The sequence below is a fragment of the Dasypus novemcinctus genome, chromosome 3 (assembly GCF_030445035.2).
Source record: "Dasypus novemcinctus isolate mDasNov1 chromosome 3, mDasNov1.1.hap2, whole genome shotgun sequence".
NCBI classification, from domain to species: domain Eukaryota; kingdom Metazoa; phylum Chordata; class Mammalia; order Cingulata; family Dasypodidae; genus Dasypus; species Dasypus novemcinctus.
Genome location: NC_080675.1, coordinates 115434738 through 115460639, shown reverse-complemented (window position 1 = coordinate 115460639; position 25902 = coordinate 115434738). Strand labels below are relative to the sequence as shown.

The window sequence follows — 25902 nt, the reverse complement described above, 5'->3', positions numbered from 1 at the left end:
ACGTTAAAGTTCTATAAAGTAAATTCAAATTACTTTGGGTCACTAAAATTTAGAATCTTTATAATGCACAAAATTATGAATCTCAAGCAATATTTATAAACACATGGCTTCCAGACTATTTGCTTAATTAATAATAACTTACCAAATCCCAAAGTCCAACTTGTCCAGATTTGGCCCCAGCTGCCACCAAAGTCCTAGTTTCTGATGGGTGGAGTGCCATAGAGCATATTGGGCCTCTGGTAACTTTACAAACTGTATCTTCACTAATGGCCATGCCACTTAAATTGACTTTGTAGCTGAGAAAATAAAAGTTAAGTTTCAAAAATAAAACCAATCCCAATAGTAAAAATAAGTAAATGACAATTCAAAAAAGGAAAACCACAATTAGTAAATAAATGTGAAGTATACAACAATCTGGTAACCAAGGAAATCAAATTATACAATGAGATACTTTTTTTTTAGGGGATATTGGCGATTAACCCATTCATACATGCAAAACAGGCACTCAACCATTGAGGCACACCCACTCCACTATGAGGTGCTATTTTTCACTTATAAAATCTCCCTTGATAATTTTAACCATAACATTGATAATTTTAATGATACATCAAAAGTTAATAGGTGGAAAGCAGATGTGGCTCAAGCACTTGGGCACCTGCCTACCACATAGGAGGTCCCAAGTTCAGTTCCTGGTGCCTCCTAGAGAAGACAAGCAAGACAGCAAGCTGGCACGACAGACTAGTGCAGAGAGCTGACGCAACAAGATGATGCAAAAAGGAGACACAAAAGAGGAAATACAATGACCAACACAACAAAGCAGGGAGCGGAGGTGGCTCAAGCAATTGAGTGCCTCTTTCCAATATGGGAGGTCCCAGGTTCGGTTCCCAGTGTCTCTTAAAGAGAAGATGAACAGACACAGGGAGTACATAGAGAATGGACAAAGAGAGCAGATAGCAAGCACAAACAATGGGGGTTGGGGGTGGGGAGAAATAAATAAATAAAATAAATCTTTTTAAAAAAACTAATCAGTGACTTCTCTCCCAGAAAAAGTAGCTACAGAACAGACAAAAATGGCCTGAAAAAAGAAGTTTTAGGGTTTAGGACACCAGGAGAAGGCTGGACACCACCCAGAAGAGAGAGGGGCAAAGGAAAAGAATCTCAGTGGAAAAACTCTGAGTAAAAGCTGCAGATGCAGCTGAGGGCCTTCATCCCTTCATGCTCAGAGCAGACAGTTTTGAGCCCTCTGGCCAGCAGCTATGGACAGAGGAAGCCACCTCCCCAGGAAACAGGAAAGAGAGGGATACAGCCTAAGGTTGATTCAGCTTTTGGCCAACAAAGTTGGTCTCCTGTGTCCCACAAACACTTCCAAGCTGGGTGGGGCCACACCAGTTTGCCCTTTGAACCAACAGGGCACGAAAGAGATCTAACTCTCACAAACACCCTAAAGAGCTAGAACAGATTGAACCAAGAATCAAAGAATGCCAGTAATAAACAGCCTCCCAACACTAAATCCCCAAGCAAGAGAGAGAAATTGAGCATCAGAGTAAAATTACCATGATAATCATATGCCTAGACATCAGCAAAACATTACAAGCCATACTAAGAAAATGGAAGAAATGGCCTAAGCAAAGGAATATATCAAAGACCCAGGAGACATAGGATGTGAAACAACCAATCAATGAGTTTCATACAAATCTACTAAATCAAATCAAGTTGAAAAGCAAATTGGCTAAAAACATAATGGGATACTGAACGAGCACAAAGAAGAATTTGAAAACCTAAACAGAAAAATAACAGGGCTTATGGGAATAAAAGACACAGTAGGTGAGATCAAAAACACATTAGTGACATACAACAGCAGACTGGAAATGACAGAAGAATAAATGATGTAGAAGACAGAACAGCTGAAACTGAATACAGAATAGAGAGAAAAAAGATTGGGAAAAATTAAGCAGGGGCCCAAGGAATTGAATGATAACACAAAGCACAACAACATACATGTCATGAGAGTTCCAGAAGACTAAGAGAAAGGAAAAGGGGCAGAAAGAGTATTTCAGGAAATAATAGCTGAAAATTTCCCAAATCCCATGAAAGAAATAATTTACATGTCCAAGAAGCACAGCATACCTCAATCAGAATACATCTAAATAGACCTACTCCAAGACACATGCTACTCAGAATGTCAAACACCAAAGATAAAGAGAAAATTCTGCGAACATCAAAGGAGATGCAAACCATTACATACAAGGGATGCCCAGTAAGACTTACTGTGGATTTCTCATCAGAAACCATGGAGGTTAAGAAATAAGTGGTATGATAGAATTAGGATACTGAAAGAGAAGAACTGCCAGCTGAGAATTCTCTATCCAGCGAATTGTCCCTAAATATGAAGATGAGTTTAAAATATTTACAAATAAACAGAAACTAAGAGAATTCGTAAAAAAGAATCTGGCTTTACAGGAAGCATTAAAAGGAGCCTTACAGCCCAAAAGAAAAAGACAGGAAAGAAAGGCTTGGAGGAGAATGTAAAAGGGAAGACTGTCAGAAAGGATAACCAAAAGAGTAAAAAGATAGATAAAATAAGATATGACATATGAAAGAATAAAATGGTGTCAGTTAATAATGCATTTATAATAATATCATGGAACATGAATGGATTAACTCCTCAATCAAAAGATATAGACGGACAGAATGGATAAAAAAAACATGAGCCATACATATGCTGCCTACAAGGGACTCACCTTAGACTCAGGGATACAAACCAGCTGAAAGCAGAAGGTTGGAAAAAGACACACCATGGAAACAGTAACCAAAAAAGAACAGGGGTAGCTATACTAATATCAGACAAAACAAACTTTAAATGCAAAAAGAGTTATAAGAGCTACAGAAGGCTATTGTATACTAATAAAAGGGACAATCCACCAGGAAGAAGTAACAGTCATAAATATCTATGCACCTAACCAGGGTGCCCCAAAACACATGAAGCAAATTCTGACAAAACTGAAGGGAAATAGACACCTCTGTAATAATAATAGTTGGAGACTTCAATATACCACTCACATCATTAGATAGAACTAGACAGAAGATCAATAAGGAAACAGAGAACATGAACAATATGATAAATGAGGTAGACATAAAAGACACATACAAAACAGTGAATCCTATGGGAGTGGAGGTGGCTTAAGCAATTAGGCACCTCCCTCCCATGGGTTCGGTTCCTGGTGCCTCCTAAAAAGAAGACAAGCAGATAGCAAGCACAAACAATGGGAGGGAGAAAATCAATCAATCAATCAATCAATCAATCAACCTTAAAAAAAGAGTACATCCCAAATCAGCAGGTTATACATACTTCTCAAATGCTCATGGATCTTTCTAGAGGATAGACCACATGTTGGGTCACAAAGCAGGTTTCAATAAATATAAAAGCATTGAAATTATACAAAGCACTTTCTCAGATCATAATCAATAACAGACAGGAAAGGGGAACATTTGCAAATGCATGGAGGCTAAACAACATACTCCTAAACAATCAGAGGGTCAAAGAAAAAATTATAAGAAAAATTAGTAAATATCTCAAAACAAATGAAAACGAGAAGACAATTTATCAAAACTTATGGGATACACACTAGCTATTAGGGAAATGCAAATAAAAGTACAATGAGATATCATCTCACACCTCATAGAATGGCCATTATTAAAAAAAAAACAGAAAACAACAAGTACTGGAGAAGATGTGGAGAAACAGGTACAATCCTTCACTGTTGGTTGGAATGTAAAATGGTATAGCCTCTGTAGAAGACAGTTTGGCAATTCCTCCGGAAGCTAAATATAGAAATGCCATATGATCCAGCAATCCCTCTACTAGAAATATATCCAGAACAACTGAAAACTGTTTCACAAACAGATATCTGCACACCACTGTTCATAGTGGCATTATTCACAATTGCCAAAAGATAGAAACAACCCAAGTGTCCATCAACTGATGAACAGATAAACAAAACATGGTATATACAAATGAAAGAATACTATGCTGCTGTAAGAAGTGAAATTGGGACACATATGACAACAATGATGAACCTTGAAGACATTATGCTAAGTGAAATAAGCCAGACACAAAAGGATAAATATCGCACTCTGTGGGGCAAAGTTGAAAATTTCCCTCTAAGATCAGGAACAAGACAAGGATGCCCACTGTCAACATTATACTAGAAGCTCTAGCTAGAGCAATTAGTCAAGAAAAATAAATAAAAATAAAAAATTTTTAAATAAATAAAGGAATCCAAAGGAAAAGAGGAAGTAAAACTCTCACTTCACAGATGACATGATTCTATATTTAGAAAATTCCAAAATTATCTACAACAATGTTACTTGAGGTAATAAACAAGTTCACCAATGTGTCAGGGTACAAGATCAACATGCAAAAATCAGCAATGTTTCTTTATGCTAGTACTGAACAATCTGAGGAAGAAATGAGGGGGAAAAAATTCCATTTACCATAGCATCAAAAAGACTCAAATACCTATGATCAATTTAACCAAAGATGTACAGGACCTATTTTCAAAAAACTACAAAACACTGCTAAAAGAAGTCAAAGAAGACCTAAACAAATGGGAAGACATTCCCTGTTCATGGATTGGAAGACGAAACATTGTGAAGATGTCAATCCTACCCCAACTGATTTTCAGATTCAATGCTATCCCAATCAAAATTCCAACAGTCTATTTTACAGAAATAGAAAAGGCAATTACCAAATTCATTTGGAAGGGAAAGGGCACCCAAATAGCCAAAAACATCCTAAAAAAAGAAGAGTGATATGGGAAGTCTCACTTCCTGATCTTGAAACATATTACAAAGCTACAATGGTCAAAATAACATGGTATTGGCATAACGATACACACAATGATCAGTAGAATAGAACTGAGAATCCAGAAATAGTTCCTCACCTCTGCAGCCAACAGGGTTTTGGCAAGCCTGCCAAGTCCGTGTTACTAGGACAAAACAGTCTCTTCAATAAATGGTGCTGGGAGAACTGGATATCCATAACCAAAAGAATGAAAGAGGACCCCTATCTTACTCCCTAAAAGAAGGAACTCAAAATTGGTCAAAGATCTAAATATAAAAGCCAGAAACATAAAACTACTAGAAGAAAATATAGGGAAATATCTTCAAGATCTTGTGGTGGGCAGTAGTTTCTTAAACCTTATACCAAAGCATGAGCAACAAAAGAAAATATAGATTAATGGGACTCCTTTTATCTTTTACATCTCGAAGGACTTTGTGAAAAGGGTGAAAAGGCAGCTGACTCAATGGGAGAAAATATTTGGAAATCACATGTCCAATAAAGGTTTAATATCCATGATATATAAAGAGATGCTACAAATCAACAATATAAAGACAAATTATCCAATTTAAAAATGGGCAAAAGTCCTGAATAGGCATTTTTCCAAAGAAGAAATACAGATGGCAAAAAAGTACATGAATAAAATGTTCAACATCATGAGCAATTAGGGAAATGAAAATCAAAGCTACAATGAGATATCATTTCACACCTATAAGAATGGTCATTATTAAAATAGAAAACTACAAGTGTTAGGATGTGGAGCAACAGGAACATTTATTCACTGTTGGTGGGAATGTAGAATGGTACAGCCACTGTGAACAACTGTTTGGCAGTTCCTAAGGAGGTTGAATATAGACTTGCGATGTGACCCTGCAATACCACTATTGGGTATATACCCAGAAGAACTGAGGGCAATGACACAAACAGACATCTGCACACCAATATTCATAGCAGCACTATTCACAATTGCCAAAAGATGGAAACAATTCAGGTGAATGAATAAACAATGGATAAACAAATTATGGTATATACACATGATAGCATATTACACAGCTGTAAGAAGAAATGAAGTTATGAAGCACATGACAATATGGATGAACTTGGAGGACATTACGTTGAGTGAAGTAAACCAGACAAAAGGATGTATGATTGTACTATTACGAACTAAATATAATGTGTAAACTCATGAAGTTAATATAGGTCACCAGAAAATAGAACAGTGCGAGAGAATGCAAAGCTGGTAAAAATGTTTGTAAATCTCTGGAAATGAATGGAAATGATAAAAGCACATCATAGTGTAACTACCAGTGTTAATATATAGCTATGGGCAGAGGACTTGGCCCAGTGGTTAGGGTGTCTGTCTACCACATGGGAGGTCTGTGGTTCAAACCCTGGGCCTCCTTGACCCATGTGGAGCTGGCCCATGCACAGTGCTGATGTGCGCAAGGAGTGCCCTGCCACGCAGGGGTGTCCCCGCATAGGAGAGCCCCACGCGCAAGGAGTGCGCCCCATAAGGAGAGCCGCCCAGTGTGAAAAGAAAGTGCAGCCTGCCCAGGAATGGTGCCGCACACACGGAGAGCTGACATAACAAGATGACACAACAAAAAGAAACACAGATTCCCGTGCTGCTAACAACAACAGAAGCGGACAAAGAAGACGCAGCAAATAGACACAGAGAACAGACACTGGGGTGGGGGGGGAAGGGGAGAGAAATAAACAAAAGAAACAACAAATCTTTAAAAAATATATATATATATATATATATAGCTATGACAGTGGCTGAAAGAGAAAGTCTAAGGTCACAGATATTAAAAGGAACACTAAAAAATGTAATATGCAACTGTATAGCATAGCAAAACCTCATGTGAGATATGAATATGGATGATATTGCATATACAAGACTATTTTTCTTTGAAATGTAACTAATGAATGTTGCTGTTACAAAATGTTAATAGCAAAATACTGATATAATTATTAATATATTTATAATCTTCCATTAAGGGTAAAAAATAAGGAAATATACTAAGTGAAAGAAACTAGGCAAAAGGTACTACATATTATTTGACTCCATCTATAGAAAATATAAAGTCAAATAAATTAGAAAGACAGAAACAGAATAGCAGCTATGTATGGCAGAGGAAACAGATTGAGAAGTGATTACAAGGAGTAGAGCTTTTTTTATTTGACTGTTTTTTGTTTCTTATTATTATTACTGGAATAATGAAAATGCTCTAAATAGACTGAAATGAAGAATGCACAGCTATGTAACTACATCAAATACCATTGATTGTATACTTTGGATGGATTGTACACTTTATTAATATGTATCAATAAAATTGATTTTTATAAAAGCTAATAGGTTGCAGTTAAATGTATACATATATAAGCACCGGCTAGTGATGTAACTGGAAAAAGACCTTGAATAAAATGGGGAAATGGTAAGGAGAAGTGAGTTTATATGGCTAAGAGATTTAAAATGAGCCAGGAGGTCATCAGAGGGGTTGTGCTTACACACATCTCAGCAGGATCTCATAGACAGCCAAAGTAGATACTACCCCAGGTAATGGCGCTCCCGAGGGATATGGAGATACCCAGGTCCTATAGTCATGGCAGATGGCTCCAGAGTTTGGTGCCCTACTTTGGAATTTGTGCTTCTAAGCGTGATGGAGTTGGATTCAGATGTGACTTCTCTACACATGCCTCTTCTGTCCCTTTTATTGAACCTGTGGTTGGGACTGGGGTTGGTGTATGTCCAGAAGACTTGAATCTCTCAGCTGTCCATGTGCAGCTGGGCCCTGAGCCTCAGTGGAGTTACAACACCTACTCTTCAGTTCATTGGACTTACCCAGGTCAGCTAACAAGGAGGTGAGGATGAACCACCACCACAACAAGGAACCAAGAGAGTCTACAGCTGCAAGAAGGACAGTCCCATCCATCAGACATGTGATTGATGCTCCCTCTCAATTTAGAGTGGACATCGCCATCCCAGCGTCCTCAGGATGGAGGAATAAAATGTAATTTTTTTACCTCACTTTGAAAATTTTCTGAAATGGTATATAATCTTTATAACTCAAAGATCTTTGAAAATTAAAAACAAAGGCAAGAAACTTTAACTTACCTTTTAATGCTAGATAACTTATCCTCAGTGTTCATTCTACTTGTCTGAAACATTGAGAGAGACAAAAGTGCCAAGTTAATATATGTTCTGAAATTTCCCTTACCAAGTGATTCTAAAAACTGCAAACCCTCTCATATGATACCTTGCTCATTTCTGTCCATGTCTGTAGAAATTCTTTAAACAGTTCATTGTTATCATCTCGATTTTCAGGAGTCATTTCTAAAGGCCCAGGAGGTAACAAAGGCTGTTATAAAAAAAATTCAAAAAAAGTTTATTGTCTTTCTGTCCTAGAATGTAAGCTCAAAGAGGCAAGGTGTCTGCCTATTTTTTCAACACCAACAACAGTGCTAGCAATTATGGGCACTGAAAAATAAGGTGCTCAATGAATGAATACCAGGTATCCTGTAAAGTATATAACATATATTATTTCATTTAATCCTCAACAGCCCTATAGAAGAGGTACCACATTTTTAAGTCCTGGAATGAGAAATGAACCTGTCTCAAGTCACACTGTCAATACAAGAGGAACTGAGAATTGACTCAGGTCAGTTCAATTTCATTAATCAATGTTATCATTCTATGTCAATGTTTTTTAAAGCACAGGTTATATGGGTAATAAAATCATTTCAAGAAGTAACAAGCAGAAATTTGTTTTAGTGAATGAGGATGAGGATAGAATAGAGAGGAAAAGAAAATAGCAAAGAGCACCACATGGAGTAAGGATAAGTGTTATTTCATAAAATTTCCATTTCAGTTGTGTGTGTGTAATGAGTCACAAATAAATATATTTTATTGTAGGTCAAGGTTTCAGAAAAATTTAAAAGCTACTCTTCTATGATGCTTCCCATAGCACCTTAATTTGTAATTAGCTCCCAAAGTACCAGCCTAAAAAGTGCTTTCTTCCAATGTCCAATTAAGCCCATAAAGTATTTTAAAAAGTGAGCGCTCCTCAATAAAATATATAATCTTACTTATGCAGCAAATCTGCTAAATGAAACTCTTTCTACTCATAACAAAGGCCCCCATGACTTTTTTTTTTTTTTTTTTGAGGTACCAGGAGCCGGGGATTGAACCTAGGACCTCGTATGTGGGAACATGGCACTCAACCACTGAGACTCATTGGCTTCCGAGTTGATTTTATCATTTGTTTTGCTTGTTGTTTTTTGTTGTTGTTTTTTCAAGAGGCACCAGGAACCAAACTCAGTAACTCCCATGTGGGAGGTGGGTGCTCAACTGTTTGAGCCACATCCACTCCCCCCATTACTTTTATTACATATTAATATTAATAATATTAATAACTATCCTATATTGTTTACTTACTAAGCTCTTAGCACATATGTAAGAAACTTTATGGATATTGAAACTGAGTATTGAAAATTAACAAATAACTAGTCACTGAACTATTATATAGAGATTTTCTTCCTTGTAGTAGAATGCAGAATGACTTACTCACTGTAATCATGGCCTTAATGTATGTTATATTTTAAAGTAGCTAGAGACAGATATCTGAAACTTATTTGATTCTAATACTGTTATATTTTCAGTTGGATTTTATCAATTCTTAACAGCCCCTTGACAGCCCACTTTGTTTAGTTTCTACTTGTCATTTCATGTTAATTAAGCAATTTACAACTGTTTAGCTTAGAATCCTTACTCATCATCTTATGTGGACTGTACTATTTACAACTTTATGTATTACTCAACCAAACTTCTTCAGTTCTTAATGGATGTTAATTAAGCAAATTAAGACCCAATTAGTAGCCCTAACCCCAGCCAGCCTCTGGGATATGTGCTTACACACTTCCCACACAAATCAGTCAGTATCTCCGAGCATCCCTCATCACTATCTCCACCTTCCTTTGGTTGAACTTTTTTTTAAAGATTTACTTATTTCCCATTTGCACTCACCATCTGCCCTTCTTTTTAGGAGGCACGGGCAACCAGAAACCTGGTTGAACTTTTTTTTTAAGATTTACTTATTTCCCGTTTGCACTCACCATCTGCCCTTCTTTTTAGGAGGCACAGGCAACCAGAAACCCAAGGCCTCCCCCATGGGGTTCGGGAAGCACCTCAGTGCTGAGCCACCTCCATTCCTTGGTTTGAATTTCATTTAAAAACCATTTCTCCAACTCAGGGAGAACAGATCCGAGGATTTTCTCCTATTCTCTTTGCTTGTGAAATGCAACCAAGACTCGTTCTCTCTTTGAAATCCCAATGTCTCAGGATTGGTCTTTGAGCACATCAGGCTAATGATCTGGATGTTTGTCCAGCAACAATATTAATTAACTTAATCCTCTTAACAGCTCTGTGAAATTTATATTATTGTCATCATTTTAAAGATGGGGAAACTAAGGCTCAGAGAGGTTAAGTAATTTACCCACAATTCCACAACAGCTAAGTCCTGCAAAAATACAAAATCCAATTTAGGTTCTTTATAACTCCAAACTCCATGCTTTTAAGCACTAAATCTACAAACATTCAAGAATTAAATTAATGTAATACAAATTAAATAAACATAATTTAATGAAACTTTAGTCTACTTTCAAATATTTAGATCTTTTCAGTATTTTATTAATATATTATTGCCTTTTTAAATTTTTTCTTACATTTTCATCTGCTGTGAATGTTGGCTGGGCTACAGTCACTGGTAATGAAACTCCTGAAGGATCTACTTTTAGTAATCGCATTGACCTTCTACATCCAGTCTCACTTTCTCTTTTCTTAGGCTTCTTCCTAAAGAAGTGGAAAAAACTCACATTATACACATAAAAGTTAAATGTATTTACTACTAGTAGGGACAACTTCTAGGAATGTACCCTACAGATACATTCACACATGTACACAAAGATTTACTGTTGGGGATTGAATCCTGTCTCCCCAAAAGACATGTTCAGGTCCTAACCCCTAGGCCTGTGGGTGTGGATCCACCATAAAAAGGATCTCTTGAAGCTATTACTTCAGTTAAGGTGTGGCCTAAATGAATCAGGTTGGGCTTTAATCTAGATTACAGGAGTCCTTTATAAGCAGAATGAAATTCAGACAGAGAGAGAAAAAGGCACAGGAAGCAGTCAGAAGCCAGGAGTCAACAGAACCTGTAAGAGAAAGAAGACATTGCCATGTCCATTGCCATGTGCACTGCCACACCTAATTTAATTAGAAGTCTGGAAAAATCTAAATATTCATCATGGAGTTTAGGGGCAGGGGAGAAATGTTAAATACTATATAAAATAAATTATTAAAAACATAAATTATGTTAGCAAAATTTTTAAACTACACATAATAGAAAAACATGCAGCCATACAAAAAATGAAGTAGAACTTAATGTGCTGATATGAAATGATTCTCAGATATAAGAAGCAAAAACAAAGATCCAGAACAAGTTGAATATGCTTCCATTTATTTTTACAAAAAGGTTTCATATATACATACATTTGTGCATAATGAGATATTTATGGAAGATATACATGAATCTATTAATAGTGGTTTCCTCCAGGGAAAAGACCTGGAGAAGTAAGGTCTAGCATGGGAAGGAGACTTATATGTTTCATTGCATACCCTTCCATATAGCTTACTTTTTTATCATATAAATATCCTACTTTCTATGTACTATTTTTACATTTTAAAAAGAAAATTCATTTTAAAATGCTGAGAGAAGTCTCTCAAATTACTTTCAAATATTCATATACAAAAAAATCTCAATTATAATTCCACATTAGTTCAGAAGAATTAGTAATGACTATTATTTATTACTTACTGAAAGTATACTATGTGCTGGAAACTGTATTAACCATTCAATATCTCATTTAATCTTCAAAAAAAAGCCGATAGGGATATAAATGTCAACTGAAAGAAAGCTATAAGATAAGTTAGGGCTGTATAACATAGTCAACTCTGTGATGGATAAGGATTGTGGTAATAGTACAAATACAAGAATGTTCTATGAACTAGAACAAATGTACATCACTATTACAAGGTGTTAAGAATATGGTGATACATGGGGAAAATATAACTAATGTAACTCATGATTATTTCTCTAATATAGTACATTACTATATCAATGCTAAGGGTCAACAATAGAGGGTATAGGAGAGTATGGATTTTTCATTTTGGAGTGATGAAAGCATTCTAGAAATAACAGCAAAACTCTATGGTGAAACTGAGAGCCAGAGTATATACTTTTGATGGATTGTACAAGGCATGGGACTATATAACACAGAGAATTCTGTGGTGGATGATGGACTGTGGTTAATAGTACAAATAAGAGACTATGGGAAGCGGACTTGGCCCAATGGATAGGGCATCCACCTACCACACGGGAGGACCGCAGTTCAAACCCCGGGCCTCCTTGACCCGTGTGCAGCTGGCCCACGCGCAGTGATGATGCGTACAAGGAGTGCCGCACCGTGCAGGGGTGTTCCCTGCATAAGGGAGCCCCACGCGCAAGGAGTGCGTCCTGTAAGGAGAGCCGCCCAGCACAAAAGAAATTTCAGCCTGCCCAGGAACGGCGCCGCACACACGGAGAGCTGACACAGCAAGATGACGCAACAAAAAGAAACAGATTTCCGTGCCACTGACAACAGCAGAAGTGGACAAAAAGAACACACAGCAAATGGACAAATGGACACAGAGAACAGACAACCGGGGTGGGCGGGGGAAAGGGAGAGAAATAAATAAAATAAATCTTTAAAAAAAAAAGAGAACATTCTCTCATGAAGTATATAACAAAAGTACAATATTAATACATGGTGTTAATAATAGGGGACTTTTTGGAAAAAATATACCGAGTGTACATTATGGACCATAATTAGTGGTTTAGTTTCATCATGTTCTTTCATAATCTATAACAAATGTTCCACAACAATGTAAGCTGTTGGTGGAGGGGTGATGTACAGAATTTCTGTATATTATGCATGATTGTTTTGTAAGCTCACAACTTCTTTAATTAAAAAAACTAAATGAAAAAAAAAAACCCTCCCAAAACGAAAAGTTCAGGACCAGATGGCTTTACATGTGAATTCTACCAACCATTTAAAGATGATCTAATACCAATCTTGCTTAAACTCTTCCAAAAAATTGAACAGGAAGGAACACTACCAAACTAATTCTATGAAGCTAGCATCACCCAAATACCAAAGCCAAATAAAGATATGAAAAAAGAAAATAATGAATATAGATGCAAAATCCTCAACAAAATACTTGCTACCCAAATCAAAAAACACATTTAAAAAATTATACAGGCGGCGGACTTGGCCCAGTGGTTAGGGCATCCATCTACCACATGGGAGGTCCGTGGTTCAAACCCCGGGCCTCCATGACCCGTGTGGAGCTGGCCCATGAGCAGTGCTGATGCGGCAAGGAGTGCCCTGCCACGCAGGGGTGTCCCCTGCGTGGGGGAACCCCACCCAAGGAGTGCACCCTTTAAGGAGAGCTGCCCAGCACGAAAGACAGTGCAGCCTGCCCAGGAATGGTGCCGCACACACGGAGAGCTGACACAACAAGATGACGCAACAACAAAAAAAAAGAAACATAGATTCCTGTGCCGCTGACAACAACAGAAGCAGACAAAGACAACGCAGCAAGTAGACACAGAGAACAACTGGGGGCTGGGGGGAGGGAAGGGGAGAGAAAGAAACAAACAAATCTTTAAAAAAAAAATTATACATTATGATCAAGTGGGCTTTGTACCAGGTATGCAAGAGTGGTCCCACATAAGAAAATCAGTGTAATACAGCATATTAATTAAGTTGGAAAAGAAAAAAATCATATGATCATCTCAAGAGATGAAGAAAAGGCATTTGATAAAATACAACATTTTTTCTTAATAAAAAGACTCTGAAAGATAGGAATAGAAGGAAACTTCCTTAATATGAGAAAGTGAATTTATGAAAAACCTCATAGCATTGTACTCAATGGTGAAAGACTAAAAGCTTCCCACTGAGATCAGGAACAAGACAAGGATGCCCATTGTCACCACTGTTATTCAACACTGTGCTAGAAGTTCTAGCTAGAGCAATTAGACAAGAAAAAAGAAATGAAAGGCACCCAAATAGGAAAGGAAGAAGTGAATCTTTCACTATTCACTGATAATATGATCCTATACTTAGAAAATTCTGAAAAATACATAACAAAACTATTACAACTAATAGAGGACTTCAGCAAAGTAGCAAGATACAAGATTAATATGAAAACATCAATAGCATTGCTATACACTACTGAGTAATCTGAGGAGGAAGTAAAAAAAAAAGTCCATTTTCAATAGCGACTAATAGAATCAAATATTTAGGAATAAACTTAACCAAAGACATAAAGGATCTATATTCAAAAAACTGTAAAACATTGCTAAAAGAAATCAAATGTGATCTAAATAAATGGAAGGATATTCAGTTTTCAATTATATTTATAAGACTAAATATAATTAAGGTGTCAATTCTTGGGGAGTGGATGTAGCTCAGTGGTTGAGCAACTGCTACCTATGTTCAAGGTCCTGGGTTCAATGCCCTGTACCTCCTAAAAAAAAAAGAAAAGAAAAAAGACGTCAATTCTACCCAAAATGATCTACAGATTTAATGCAATCCCAATAAAAATGCCCACACCCTTCTTTGTAGAATTGGAAAAGCCAATTATCAAATTTATCTAGAAGGCTAAGGAGCCCCAAAAAGCCAAAAATAGCTTTAAAAAGAAGACCATAGTTGGAGGACTCTCACTTTCTGCCTTTAAAGCATATTATCTAGCTATAGTAGTAAAAACAGTGTGGTACTGGCATAAAGATAGACTGACCAATGTAATCAAATAGAGAGGTCAGAAATAGACCCTCACATCTATGGTCAAGTAAGTGACTTTGGACAAGGCTGTCAAACTCACTCAGCTGGGTCAGAACAGCCTATTCAACAAATGGTGCTGGAAAAACTAGATATCCATATCTAAAAGAAAGAGGACCCCTATCTCACATCTCATACAAAAAATAATTCAAAATGGATCAAGGACCTAAATATAAAAACTAGAACCATAAAACTCCTAGAAGAAAATGTAGGAAAACATTTTCAGGATCTTGTGATAGGTGGTGATGTCTTAAACCTTACACCCAAATAAAAAATAGATAAATGGGATCTCCTCAAAATTAAACACTTTTGTATTCCAAATGATTTTGTTAAGAAGGTAAAAAGGCAGCCAACTCAATGGGAACAAAGCTTCAGAAACCACATATCTGACTGGGGTTTGATTTCCATGCTATATAAAGAGATCACACAATTTAAAGACATAACAAGCAACCCAATTTAAAAAATGGGCAAAAGATTTGAGTAGACATTTTTCCAAAGAGGAAATAAAAACGGCTAAAAGGCACATGAAAAGATGCTCAACATCACCAGCTATTAGGGAAATGCAGATCAAAACTGCAATGAAATATTATTTCACACCATACAGAATGGCCACTATTTTAAAAAAAAACAGAAAACTACAAATGCTGAGAAGATGTGGAGAAATAGTAATACTCCTTCACTGTTGGTGGAAATGTAAAATGGTGCAGCCTCTGAGGAAGACGATTTGACAGTGTCTCAGGAAGCAAAATATAGAGCTGCAATATGATCTATCCATCTTGCTACTAAGAATATATTCAGAAGAACTGAAAGCAAGGACACAAACAGAAATTTGCTCACCAATGTTCATAGCAGCATTATTTACAATTGCTAAAAGATGGAAACAACCTAAGTGCCCATCAACCAACGAATGTTTAAACAAAATGTGGTATATATTTAAACGATGAACCACTATTCACCTGTAAGAGGAAATCAATTGGGGAAGCATATGACAACATGGAGGAATCTTGAGTACATTATGTTTAGTGAAATAAGCCAGACACAAAGGTGTGAATATTGTGTGGTCTCACTGATATTAACAAAATATGATAAATAGACTTATGGACTTAGACTATGTACAGTAAGTTTTTGGGAGATGGAATGTGGACTGAGAAGGGGGAGCTGATACTAGATATATACAGAATGTTTAAAAAGGGAAGCAGGGAAACGGACTTTGGCCCAGTGGTTAGGGCGTCCACATGGGAGGCCCGCGGTTCAAGCCCCGGGCCTCCTTGACCCGTGTGGAGCTGGCCCATGCGCAGCGCTGATGCGCGCAAGGAGTGCCGTGCCACACAGGGGTGTCCCCCGCGTAGGGGAGCCCCACGCGCAAGGAGTGCACCCATAAGGAGAGCCGCCCAGCGCGAAGGAGGGAGCAGCCTGCCCAGGAATGGCGCCGCCCACACTTCCCGTGCCGCTGACGACAACAGAAGCAGACAAAGAAACAAGACGCAGCAAAAAGACACAGAAAACAGACAACCGGGGGAGGGGAAGGGAATTAAATAAATAAATAAATAAATCTTTTTTTAAAAAAATAAATAAATAAATAAATAAAAAGGGAAGCAGATGTGGCTCAAGTGATTGGGCTCCCATCTATCATATGGGAGGTTCCAGGTTTGATTTCCAGGGCCTCCTGAAGGCAAGTTGGCCCACACAGTGAGTTGGCCCATGCAGTGAGCTGATGCAACAAGATGGCACAACAAAACAGAGAAAAAGGAAAGACAATGAGAGACACAACAAACCAGGGAGCTAAGGTGGTTCAAGCTATTGAGTACCTCTCTCCCACGTTAGAAGGTCCCAGGATTGGTTCCTGGTGCCTCCTAAAGAGAAGACAAGACAAGCAGACACAGAAGAATGCACAGCAAATGGACACAGACAGCAAGCACAGGTGGGGGGGTATAAATTTTTTTTTTAATGTTATAAAAGGGAAGCAGATACAGCTTGACAGAGCTTCCATCTACCATATAGGAGGTCCAGGGCTCAATACCTAGGGCCCCCTGACCCATGTGGTTAGCTGGCCCATGTGGAATGCTGCCATGTGCAAGGAGTGGGCCCTGTGCAAGGAGTGCAGCCCCATACAGGAGGGCAGACAGCCCTGGATTGGAGAAGCCCACACAGAGAGCTAATGCAGCAAGATGATGCAACAAAAAAAGACATAGAGAAGAGACAATATGAAACTTAGCAAACTAGGGAACTGAGGTGGAGCAAAAGAATGATCACCTCTCTTCCACTCTGGAAGGTTCCCGGAGCCGCCTAATGAGAATACAACAGACACAGAAAAACACACCGCAAAAATAAGGGAAAAAATTAAAAAATTAAAATTTTTAAATATTAAAAAAAAGAATATTTAAAAAGGTCAGTTGTAAATATGTGGTAATGAATGGAGTGAATGATAGCACATTATAATGACTGTAACACTGATGATCTATGGATGTTGTGGCTGCAATGTGTAATCTAGGGAGGTTAATGTTAGTTGGAGGATGGCTGGAGGATAATACAGGGAATGTTGAACTGATTTTGGCGGTAGATGAGGATTGTGGTTAATAATATAAATACAGTAATGGTCTACTACAAAGTGTTAAGAATATGATGATACATGGTAATATAACTTATAGACTAGAGTTAACAATATTGTAATATTTTTGAAGCAAAAGCAAAAAATGCTACAAAATGCTTAATGCTAAAAGTTAAAAAAATAGAGTGTTTCGTGAGATAGGAATATGATTAAGCATTTTTTTCTCTTCTTCATTTTCCTCATAACAAGACCTTGATTATGTCATTTAACTAATATAGGAATATGATTAAGCATTTTTTTCTCTTCTTCATTTTCCTCATAACAAGACCTTGATTATGTCATTTAACTAATTTGTGTTCATCTGTGTATCTTTCTGAACACTGAAGAACAAATGAGTTTGTTTTGGGGATTAGATGAGATAAAAGTTCCTGGACAGAATTGTTTTTAGAGTAATGCTTCCATTACCTGTTGAGCTGCCTTTTGTCTGTTATTTTTTGAATTTGACTTAAAGCTTGAATAAAACATTTAAAAAATAAAAAATAATTCTAAAACATTATGCAAAGTGATAGAAACTAGACACAAAGTACTACATATTATATGATTCCATTTATATAAAATATAAAATCTATAAAGACAGAAATAGATTAGTGGTTATGTAGGGCTGGGGAAGGATAGAGTTGAGAGGTGACTGTTAACAGGTATGGGGATTTTCTTTTTGGAGTAATGAAAATGTCCTAAAATTGATTGTGGTGGTGAATGCACAACTCTGTGATTATACTAAAAGCCACTGATTGTACACTTTGGATGGATGGATGGTATATGAATATACCTCAATAATTAACTGCTTAAAAAAAAAAACCTGAGCATATAGAATAATTTGGGCTCCCATATACTGTTAGAGACACTCTTGTATATGAGCATGAAGAGACTTAAGAATGATCAGAGGTTTTTGTGGAGGAAATTTTTATATGTATGCCATGCATAGAGATGTCTAAAATAATGTTCACTGAAAGTTAATGCAAGACTGTAAATTGTTGCTTTTTAATGTTTCTGTGTTGCCTAGATATTTTGTAACGAGCATTATATAATTTTTTGGAAACAATAAAGTGATTGATAATTCTTAAAGAAAAAAATGATCAGTGGAGAACTCTTTAAAATAATGAAAATCTCAAAACAACTCAACTGTCCATTAACAGAATAAACTGTAGTACATTCAGTACAATGGAATATCATGCAGAAGAAAAAATGAATGAAATAAAGCTGTACACATCAACATGAGTGAATTTTAAAATATAAAGATATAATTATAGGCAAAAAGAAGAAAATCCCAGAACAAAGTATAAATGACATCCTACTGGATGTAAATATTAAAAACAGACAAAACCAAACAATATATTATTTAATGATACAACCACACAAAGGAAAACTATATATTTAAGCAAGGAATGATCATCACAAAATTTAGTACAATGGTTATACCTAGAGGAAAGAATATACCTGGGCCTTCAAAGGTACTATAATTTCTATTAATCTGGGTGGCAGATACACTGTGGGTGCTTTTTTTTTTTTAAGATTTATTTTTTATTTATTTCTCTCCCCTTCCCCGCACCCTGCCCCCAGTTGTCTCCTCTCTGTGTCCATTAGCTGTGTGTTCTTCTGTGTCCACTTGTATTCTTATCAGCGGCACCCAGAAACTGTGTCTCGTTTTGTTGCATCATGTTGCTGCATCAGCTCTCCACGTGTGCAGCACCATTCCTGGGCTAGCTGCACTTTTTCCGCACTGGGCAGCTCTCCTTATGGGGCACACTCCTTGCGCGTGGGGCTCCCCTATGCGGGGGACACCCCTGCGTGATACGGCATTCCTTGCGCGCATCAGCACTGCATGTGGGCCAGCTCACCATACGGGTCAGGAGGCCCTGGGTTTGAACCTTGGACCTCCAATATGGTAAGTGGATGCCCTATCCATTGGGCCAAATCCACTTCCCATTATTATTATTCTTTCAACTATACAAATATGTTTCTCTTTTGTAGGTAAACCATTCTGGATTGACATAATACCCACTTTACAGATGAGCAAAGGGACTCAGAAAAATTACGTAAACAGTCCAAGGTCGATACCATAGCTCTAAGTGGCTGGATCAAAACTTGAGTCAAAGTTTGTCACGCTACAAAAGCTATATCCTCTATATTATATAACTACTATACCAAAAATTTGATAGTACCCCACCACACTAATGATTAAGAACAGGGAATAAATTATTATTTGTTGGAATAAATCCAATCTTGGCTAAAAGATACATACAAATGTAAAGCTACTGATTAGCTGTCAAGAGGACCAGTGCTATTGTTCTTCAGTATTAGTGATGCTCCTCTTATAACTTTTCATACTTGCAAATATTGGACCATGATTAAAGATTTAGCTTTTCCCAAGCTAACTGACCTGTAATGGAATCAAACCAATCAAATGATGCTACATTTCATTAGCATCTAGCACCAAACAAATGAGCTAGTGTTGTCAAAGTTTCTTCATTTATATGTAAGCACTGCTAAAATGGAGCACAGAGAACTCAAGCTATGGCTTGGGTTCAAATACAGAAGCTCCCACTTACGAGCTGTTTTGATCTTGAGCAAATTACTTTACCTCTTTGAGCCTGTTTTCTCACTCACAAAATATATTTTTTTACCTACTACATATGATTGTTGTCAGAATTAAATGAGACAATACAGGACAAAATTTCTAGGTCACTGTACTGTTTCACAGATGTTCAATAAAATGTTAATTTCCTTCCTTTATTCTAGAAGTAGGGGAAGAAAAGTAAGTCAAAATGCAAAAGGATAGTCAGAAAAAAGAATAAAAAAGTAAAAGAATCTTTAAGAATAATAGTTTTTTAGGCAAAAATAAGAATAATTTAGTAGAAATAAGGATTTCCCTCATTAGCAGCAAGAAGAAATTTAAACAAAATTCAGCTATGGAAATTCTATTTGCTCTATATTCCATCTATGAAGATGAGAACTATAAAATTATTAATGATAATTTTCTCTCAGAGATCCTATAGGGATTAAGATTAATTTACAGTTTCTGGTCTCTAAGTGTACTATGCCCAACCAAGGTCTCAAATTAAAAAACAACTCAGCAATACAGCACGGTCAAGTCATAGTAAACCAAATCTTTACCTCTTAGATTCTGGTGGCTGTCTTTTCTTTATCATTTCACGGAGCCTTGCAGCTGACTGTAAATCACACAAAATGTATATACATGTAAAAATGCTATCTAATAGCTACACAGCTTACATTTTAAATATTTATTAAGTATCTTCTACTATACTCTTCCTAAACCAAAATCTTTACAGGAAAAAAAAAATTATGAAATAGTAATAGACATGAGACAAATACACTAGCAATAACAAAAGCAAGTATATACTACTGTCTAATGTATTGACATTCTGATTATCCTGGACCAAGTTGTTAATCAGTTTAAATGATTGAATACATTATTTAATCAAATATACTATTACAAATTAAAGGGTTTAACTTGGTGCTTGCTTCAGCAACACATAGTAAAATTGGAATGATATAGAGAAGGAAAGGTTTAACTTCTACTTTAAACAAATCTACTTTAATAAATTAAATCACATTTTCTGCTACCTAAAGTCATAATTGGAAATACTTTATCTAAATTTCTAATGAATTTTCGATTGTTAGTACCTCAACAATTTAGCCCCTTAATTAAGTCACCTGCTCTCTTCCTACAATACAAACACACACTGCATTATATTTGGGAATCTGGAATTCAGAGAAATCAGCTAATCATCTAGTAAAGCCAAGGGTTTGATAGCTTTAGGAAAATAATCATACCCTCCTAATTAGTTATTCTCTTATACATAGAAGTTTGACCCCCCCCCCGTGTGAACTTTAGATACAATGATTTAGATATGATTTATTAAAACATTAGCATATATCTGATCACTTATCCTTAAAGCTTCTTTTACAAAGTATATGATCATCTTTTCTTAAAATTTAGATTAACAAAAAACAGCAAAAGTGTGTATCCTCACTCTACCACACATCCTTCAATCTATCTCTCTCTTCCACAGATGTTCTCCTTTAGTGTAAGAAACCACTGGAAACATACCCTGTTTCTTGGAATCAAAGACAATCAAGCATAAGACAACATTATTTTATGTACCATCATAAAAGGGGAAAAAGCTTCCAATTACAGTTTTAAGATGTCAATTTCAGAAATATCAAAATGTAAAAAACCATGTTCTAGAATCAATAAAACATGGTAACCTCTTTCTGGCAAATGTAAACCTACTCCTAATTTTACCCTACCTTATCAGATACTAAGAAACCTGATACTGTAAGTATTCTATTAACCTATTTGGCAGGAGGAATGGCATCATGGTTTTAATTAGAGACTCCACACAAACCTCAGACAACTGAAGAGAAGCAAAAAAGTCTGCATTTTCTGATATGTTCTTTAGCCTCTTCCTTTCATATGGTGACAATCCTGAAAAACCATCCTAAGAAATTAAACCAAAAAAATTGTTACTTTACACAATCCATGGAAAAAGCACTTCACAAAAACGAACTATTTAATTCTCTACATGCATACTTCCCTTCAAATTCCACTCACCTCTTCATTTCATGCTATCTTGCCAAACAACACATAATTTTTGCTGAATTGGATATTGAGTAAGAGTTTGAATTTGGGATAATTACAAGATATTTGTATGGATTTTCAATTAAATAAGAAGTGATCTGATATCAGAAAGAGTCAACTAGTGTAACCTAATAACAAATAAGTTCCCAGCAGCCATTTATTATACCATTACTCAAAAGTTATCTTTTTATTAAACAAAAATGTACATTAAACATGGCAGATTGAATAAATGCATTTTTCTTTACTTCCTCCTAAAAACCCATTACTGTAAACGAATTAAAAATATCCTCAGAGGCATATGAAAAAGCATATTCATAAAATAAGAACAGGTTACTATTAATATAAAAAGGAAAATTCAAAGAAAAAGAACTCAGTAACAAATTTTTCAATTCATTAAAAAGCTTAAGGAAGAAAGTGGATGTCGCTCATGAAGACAAAAAATGTTTTAAATCAGAATCACTAGAACCTTGATGGGTTTGATTTATATTGAGAGAAATTTTAAAAGGATATGGGGGAAACAGATGAGGCTCAGGTGACTGGGTTCCTGCCTACTACATGGGAGGTCACTGGTTCAGATCCCCGTGCCTCCTAAAGAAAATAGCGACCTGGTGCGATGGGCAGGCGTGGCAAGCTGACACAACAAGAGACATTAGAAAAAACATAATGAGAGACACAACAAAGCAGTCAGCAGAGTTCCCAGTGACTCCTAAAGAAGACAACAAGCTGACGCGATGGGCAGACACAACAGGCAGGCACAGCAAACTGACACAACAAAATAATGCAACAAGAGATGCAGGGAGGAAAAAACATAATGAGAGACAACAAAGCAGAGGTGGCTTAAACAATTAGGCGCCTCCCTCCTACATCAGAAGTTCAGTTCCCAGTTCAGCTCCCAGTACCTCTGAAAGAAACAAAGACAGACACAGCAAGTGAAAAACAACTAGAGGGTGGGGAGAAATAAATAAAATAAATCTGAAAAAAAAAAAAAGGATGAGAAAGAAAAGTGTGTATGTTTGTGTGTGTCTATGTTCTTTGTCTGCATGTGAAGAGTGGTATAAGTGTAACAAATCTTCATCTTCAATAATAAATCAACAGATAGGGAAGTGGATTTGGCTCAACTGATAAGAGTCCCCGCCTACCATATGGGAGTTCCAGGGTTCAAACCCAGAGCCTCCTGACCCATGTGGTGAGCTCACTCACATGAAGGCTGATGCGCCCAAGGAGTGCCGTGCCAATGCAGGGGTGTCCTCCACGTAGGGGAGCCCACAAGCAAGGAATGTGCCTGCAGAGAGTCGCCCCATGCGAAAAACGTGCAGCCAACCCAGGAGTGGCGCAGCACACATGGAGAGCTGACGCAGCAAGATGATGCAACAAAAAGAGACACAGACTCCTGGCACTGCTGACAAGAATGCAAGCAGACACAGAAGAACACACAGCAAAGGGACAGAGAGAGCAGACGGGGGGGGGGGGGGTGGATTTTTTTTAAGAAATAGATAGATAGATAATGTGGGGAGTCAATGAGGATCAGAGTTGAGCACCAGCTTCCCACATATGAGGTCATACAAGGTTCAACACCCAGTCTTGGTACCTCAAAAAAAAAAAAAAAAAGATAATGTGAAAAAAAAGCTAAAAAGGTTAAAAGTGCAATTTGTAAAATAAAAACTATATAAAAATAAAAATAGGGGAGTCGATGTAGCTCAAGTGCTTCCCACATATGAGATCCTGGGTTCAATCCTTGGTACCTCCTAATAACAAAACAAACAAAAAAAACAACTCTCACTGACGAACAGATGTAGCTCAGTGGTTGAACACCTGCTTCGCATGTATAAGTCCTGGGTTCAATCCCCGGTACCTCCTTAAAATAAATAAATATAAAATAAATAAATAAATTTTTAAAACTTAAAAAAAAAAAGGAAACAAATGCAATCTGTTAAGCAGCAGTCAGGAATAGAGCTAGGTGTTTGGCAGAAAATTGCTGCATGTTTAAGGATCCCAAACAACTACAAAATTTTTTTTTAAAAAAGAGACTGTCATTCATGCCATTCACACCTAAAGACTGAATTTTATCTGTTTTGAAAATGAACTTCTCTCACTACACAGAAGTAACAAATATGGTAGCCAGTTTTGTATTTAGAAATGTATTGGTAGCAGGGATGTTTTCATAATTTTCAGAGATTATGCATTCTTCATGAATACTTTTGTATTGCTGCTTGCAAATATGCATTTCCAAACTTGAAAATTGCTGGATGTTTTGATTTGTTTTTTAATACACATATATGTGTGTGCATATGGAATTATCTGTGTATGTGGATACATACACACACATGTGGAACTATCTGACAAACTATCTACATATATTACTCTGAACAAAATAAAGATTTTTCTAAGACACACATAAAATGTAGTGGCAGCAAAGGTGAAATTGAAAAAGGTTTTGTTGGTGGGGCCTTTGAAGCTTTGAAGCTGCTTCTCAGAGAAAACATCACCACAACCCTCAAATACTTCCTGAGAGTCTATTTCAAAATTTAGCATACTGATACGAAAGGAAAAAATTTTAATGATTTTACTTACCACAGAAGAAATGAAGAAAAATCAGATAGTTTTTTAAGAGGTCAATATTTAAAACTATTCTCATCATCCCCACCTCTCAAAAACTTACATGAAAAGAGAAAGACCATGCAATCATCAACTTCAGAAAAAGTGGGCTCCCAAAGGAAACAGAAAACAGAAGCTAAAAATAAAACAACGAAACACTCTAGTATCCTCTGAGACATCAGAGTGGTTACTCCATAAAACAAGAAAAGAATGCTATAAAAAACTAAGAAGAAAAATAATATTTAAAATGTTTGGTTTCAAAATACCTATGATTTCATTTATACAGCATTCTCAAAATGACAAAATTAGAGAAGGGAAACAAATTAGTGGTTTCCAAGGGTGAGGGATGGTGAAACAGAGGCAAGGGTGAGGAGTGGAGTGCAACTATAAAGAGATAGCCAGGGGGATATCTTTATGAGGATGGAATAATTTTCCATCTTGGTTATGGTGGTAGTTACACAAATCTACACAGGTGATAAAATAACATTAAACTATATACATACTGAGCCAAAGTGAATGTCCTGATTTTGAAATTGTACTAAAGTTATGTTAAGATGTATCCTTTGGGGAAACTAAGTAAGGAGTACAGGAGACCTCTCTGTACTATTTCTGTAACTTCCTATGAATCTCTAAAATTTAAAAATAGAAGTCAGCTAACATATACTTAACGGTGAAAGGCTGAAAGCTTTCCCCTTAAGATTTATCAGGAACAAGACAAATACGTCCATTCTCACCACTTCTATTAGACATTGTACTGAAAGGTCTAGCTAGGGCAATTAGGGGAAAAAAAAAAAAAGGAAGAAAGAAAGAAGAGCCATCCAGATTAGAAAGAAATAAAACTCTATTTGCAGATGACATGATCTTATATACAGAAAATCTCAAAGAATTTACCAAAAAATTAGAATAAATGACCTCAGCAAAACTGTAGGATACAAGACCAGTATACAAAAATCAGTTGTATTTCTATACACTAGTAATGAACAATCCAAAATGAAATCAAGAAGACACTTACACTTATAATAACATCAAAAAGAATAAAATACTTAGTTTGTAACAAATGTTTCACAACATTTGCTGGCGCAAGAGTGATGTATGGGAGTCCAGTATGAAGATATGCATGTTTGTTTTGTAAATTCACAATGAGTATTACACAATTATTGCTTATGGATATTCATGCATGAATGATATACTTCAATAAAATATTTTAATTAAAAAATAAAATACTTAAAAATAAATTTACAAAAGGAATAAATATTTGTAATCTGACAATGCCAAAACATTGTTGAAAGAAATTAAAGAAGACCTAAATAAATGGATTGG

At 36.4% G+C, this 25902-nt stretch overlaps 1 protein-coding gene across 7 annotated transcripts in view; it reads right to left on the bottom strand.

Moving 5' to 3' along the window:
* Positions 1-25902, bottom strand: part of WDR76 (WD repeat domain 76) — a 49815-nt gene that overhangs the window by 16903 nt on the left and 7010 nt on the right. For all 7 annotated transcript variants that reach the window (XM_071214166.1, XM_071214165.1, XM_058294086.2 and 4 more), the window contains exons 4-9: positions 21755-21847; positions 20499-20554; positions 10565-10691; positions 8101-8202; positions 7959-8002; positions 143-296 (exon numbers count right to left, since the gene is read on the bottom strand). In XM_071214166.1, coding sequence (XP_071070267.1) covers positions 143-296; positions 7959-8002; positions 8101-8202; positions 10565-10691; positions 20499-20554; positions 21755-21847 — 576 coding nt within the window. The remainder of the gene's footprint in view (positions 1-142; positions 297-7958; positions 8003-8100; positions 8203-10564; positions 10692-20498; positions 20555-21754; positions 21848-25902) is intronic.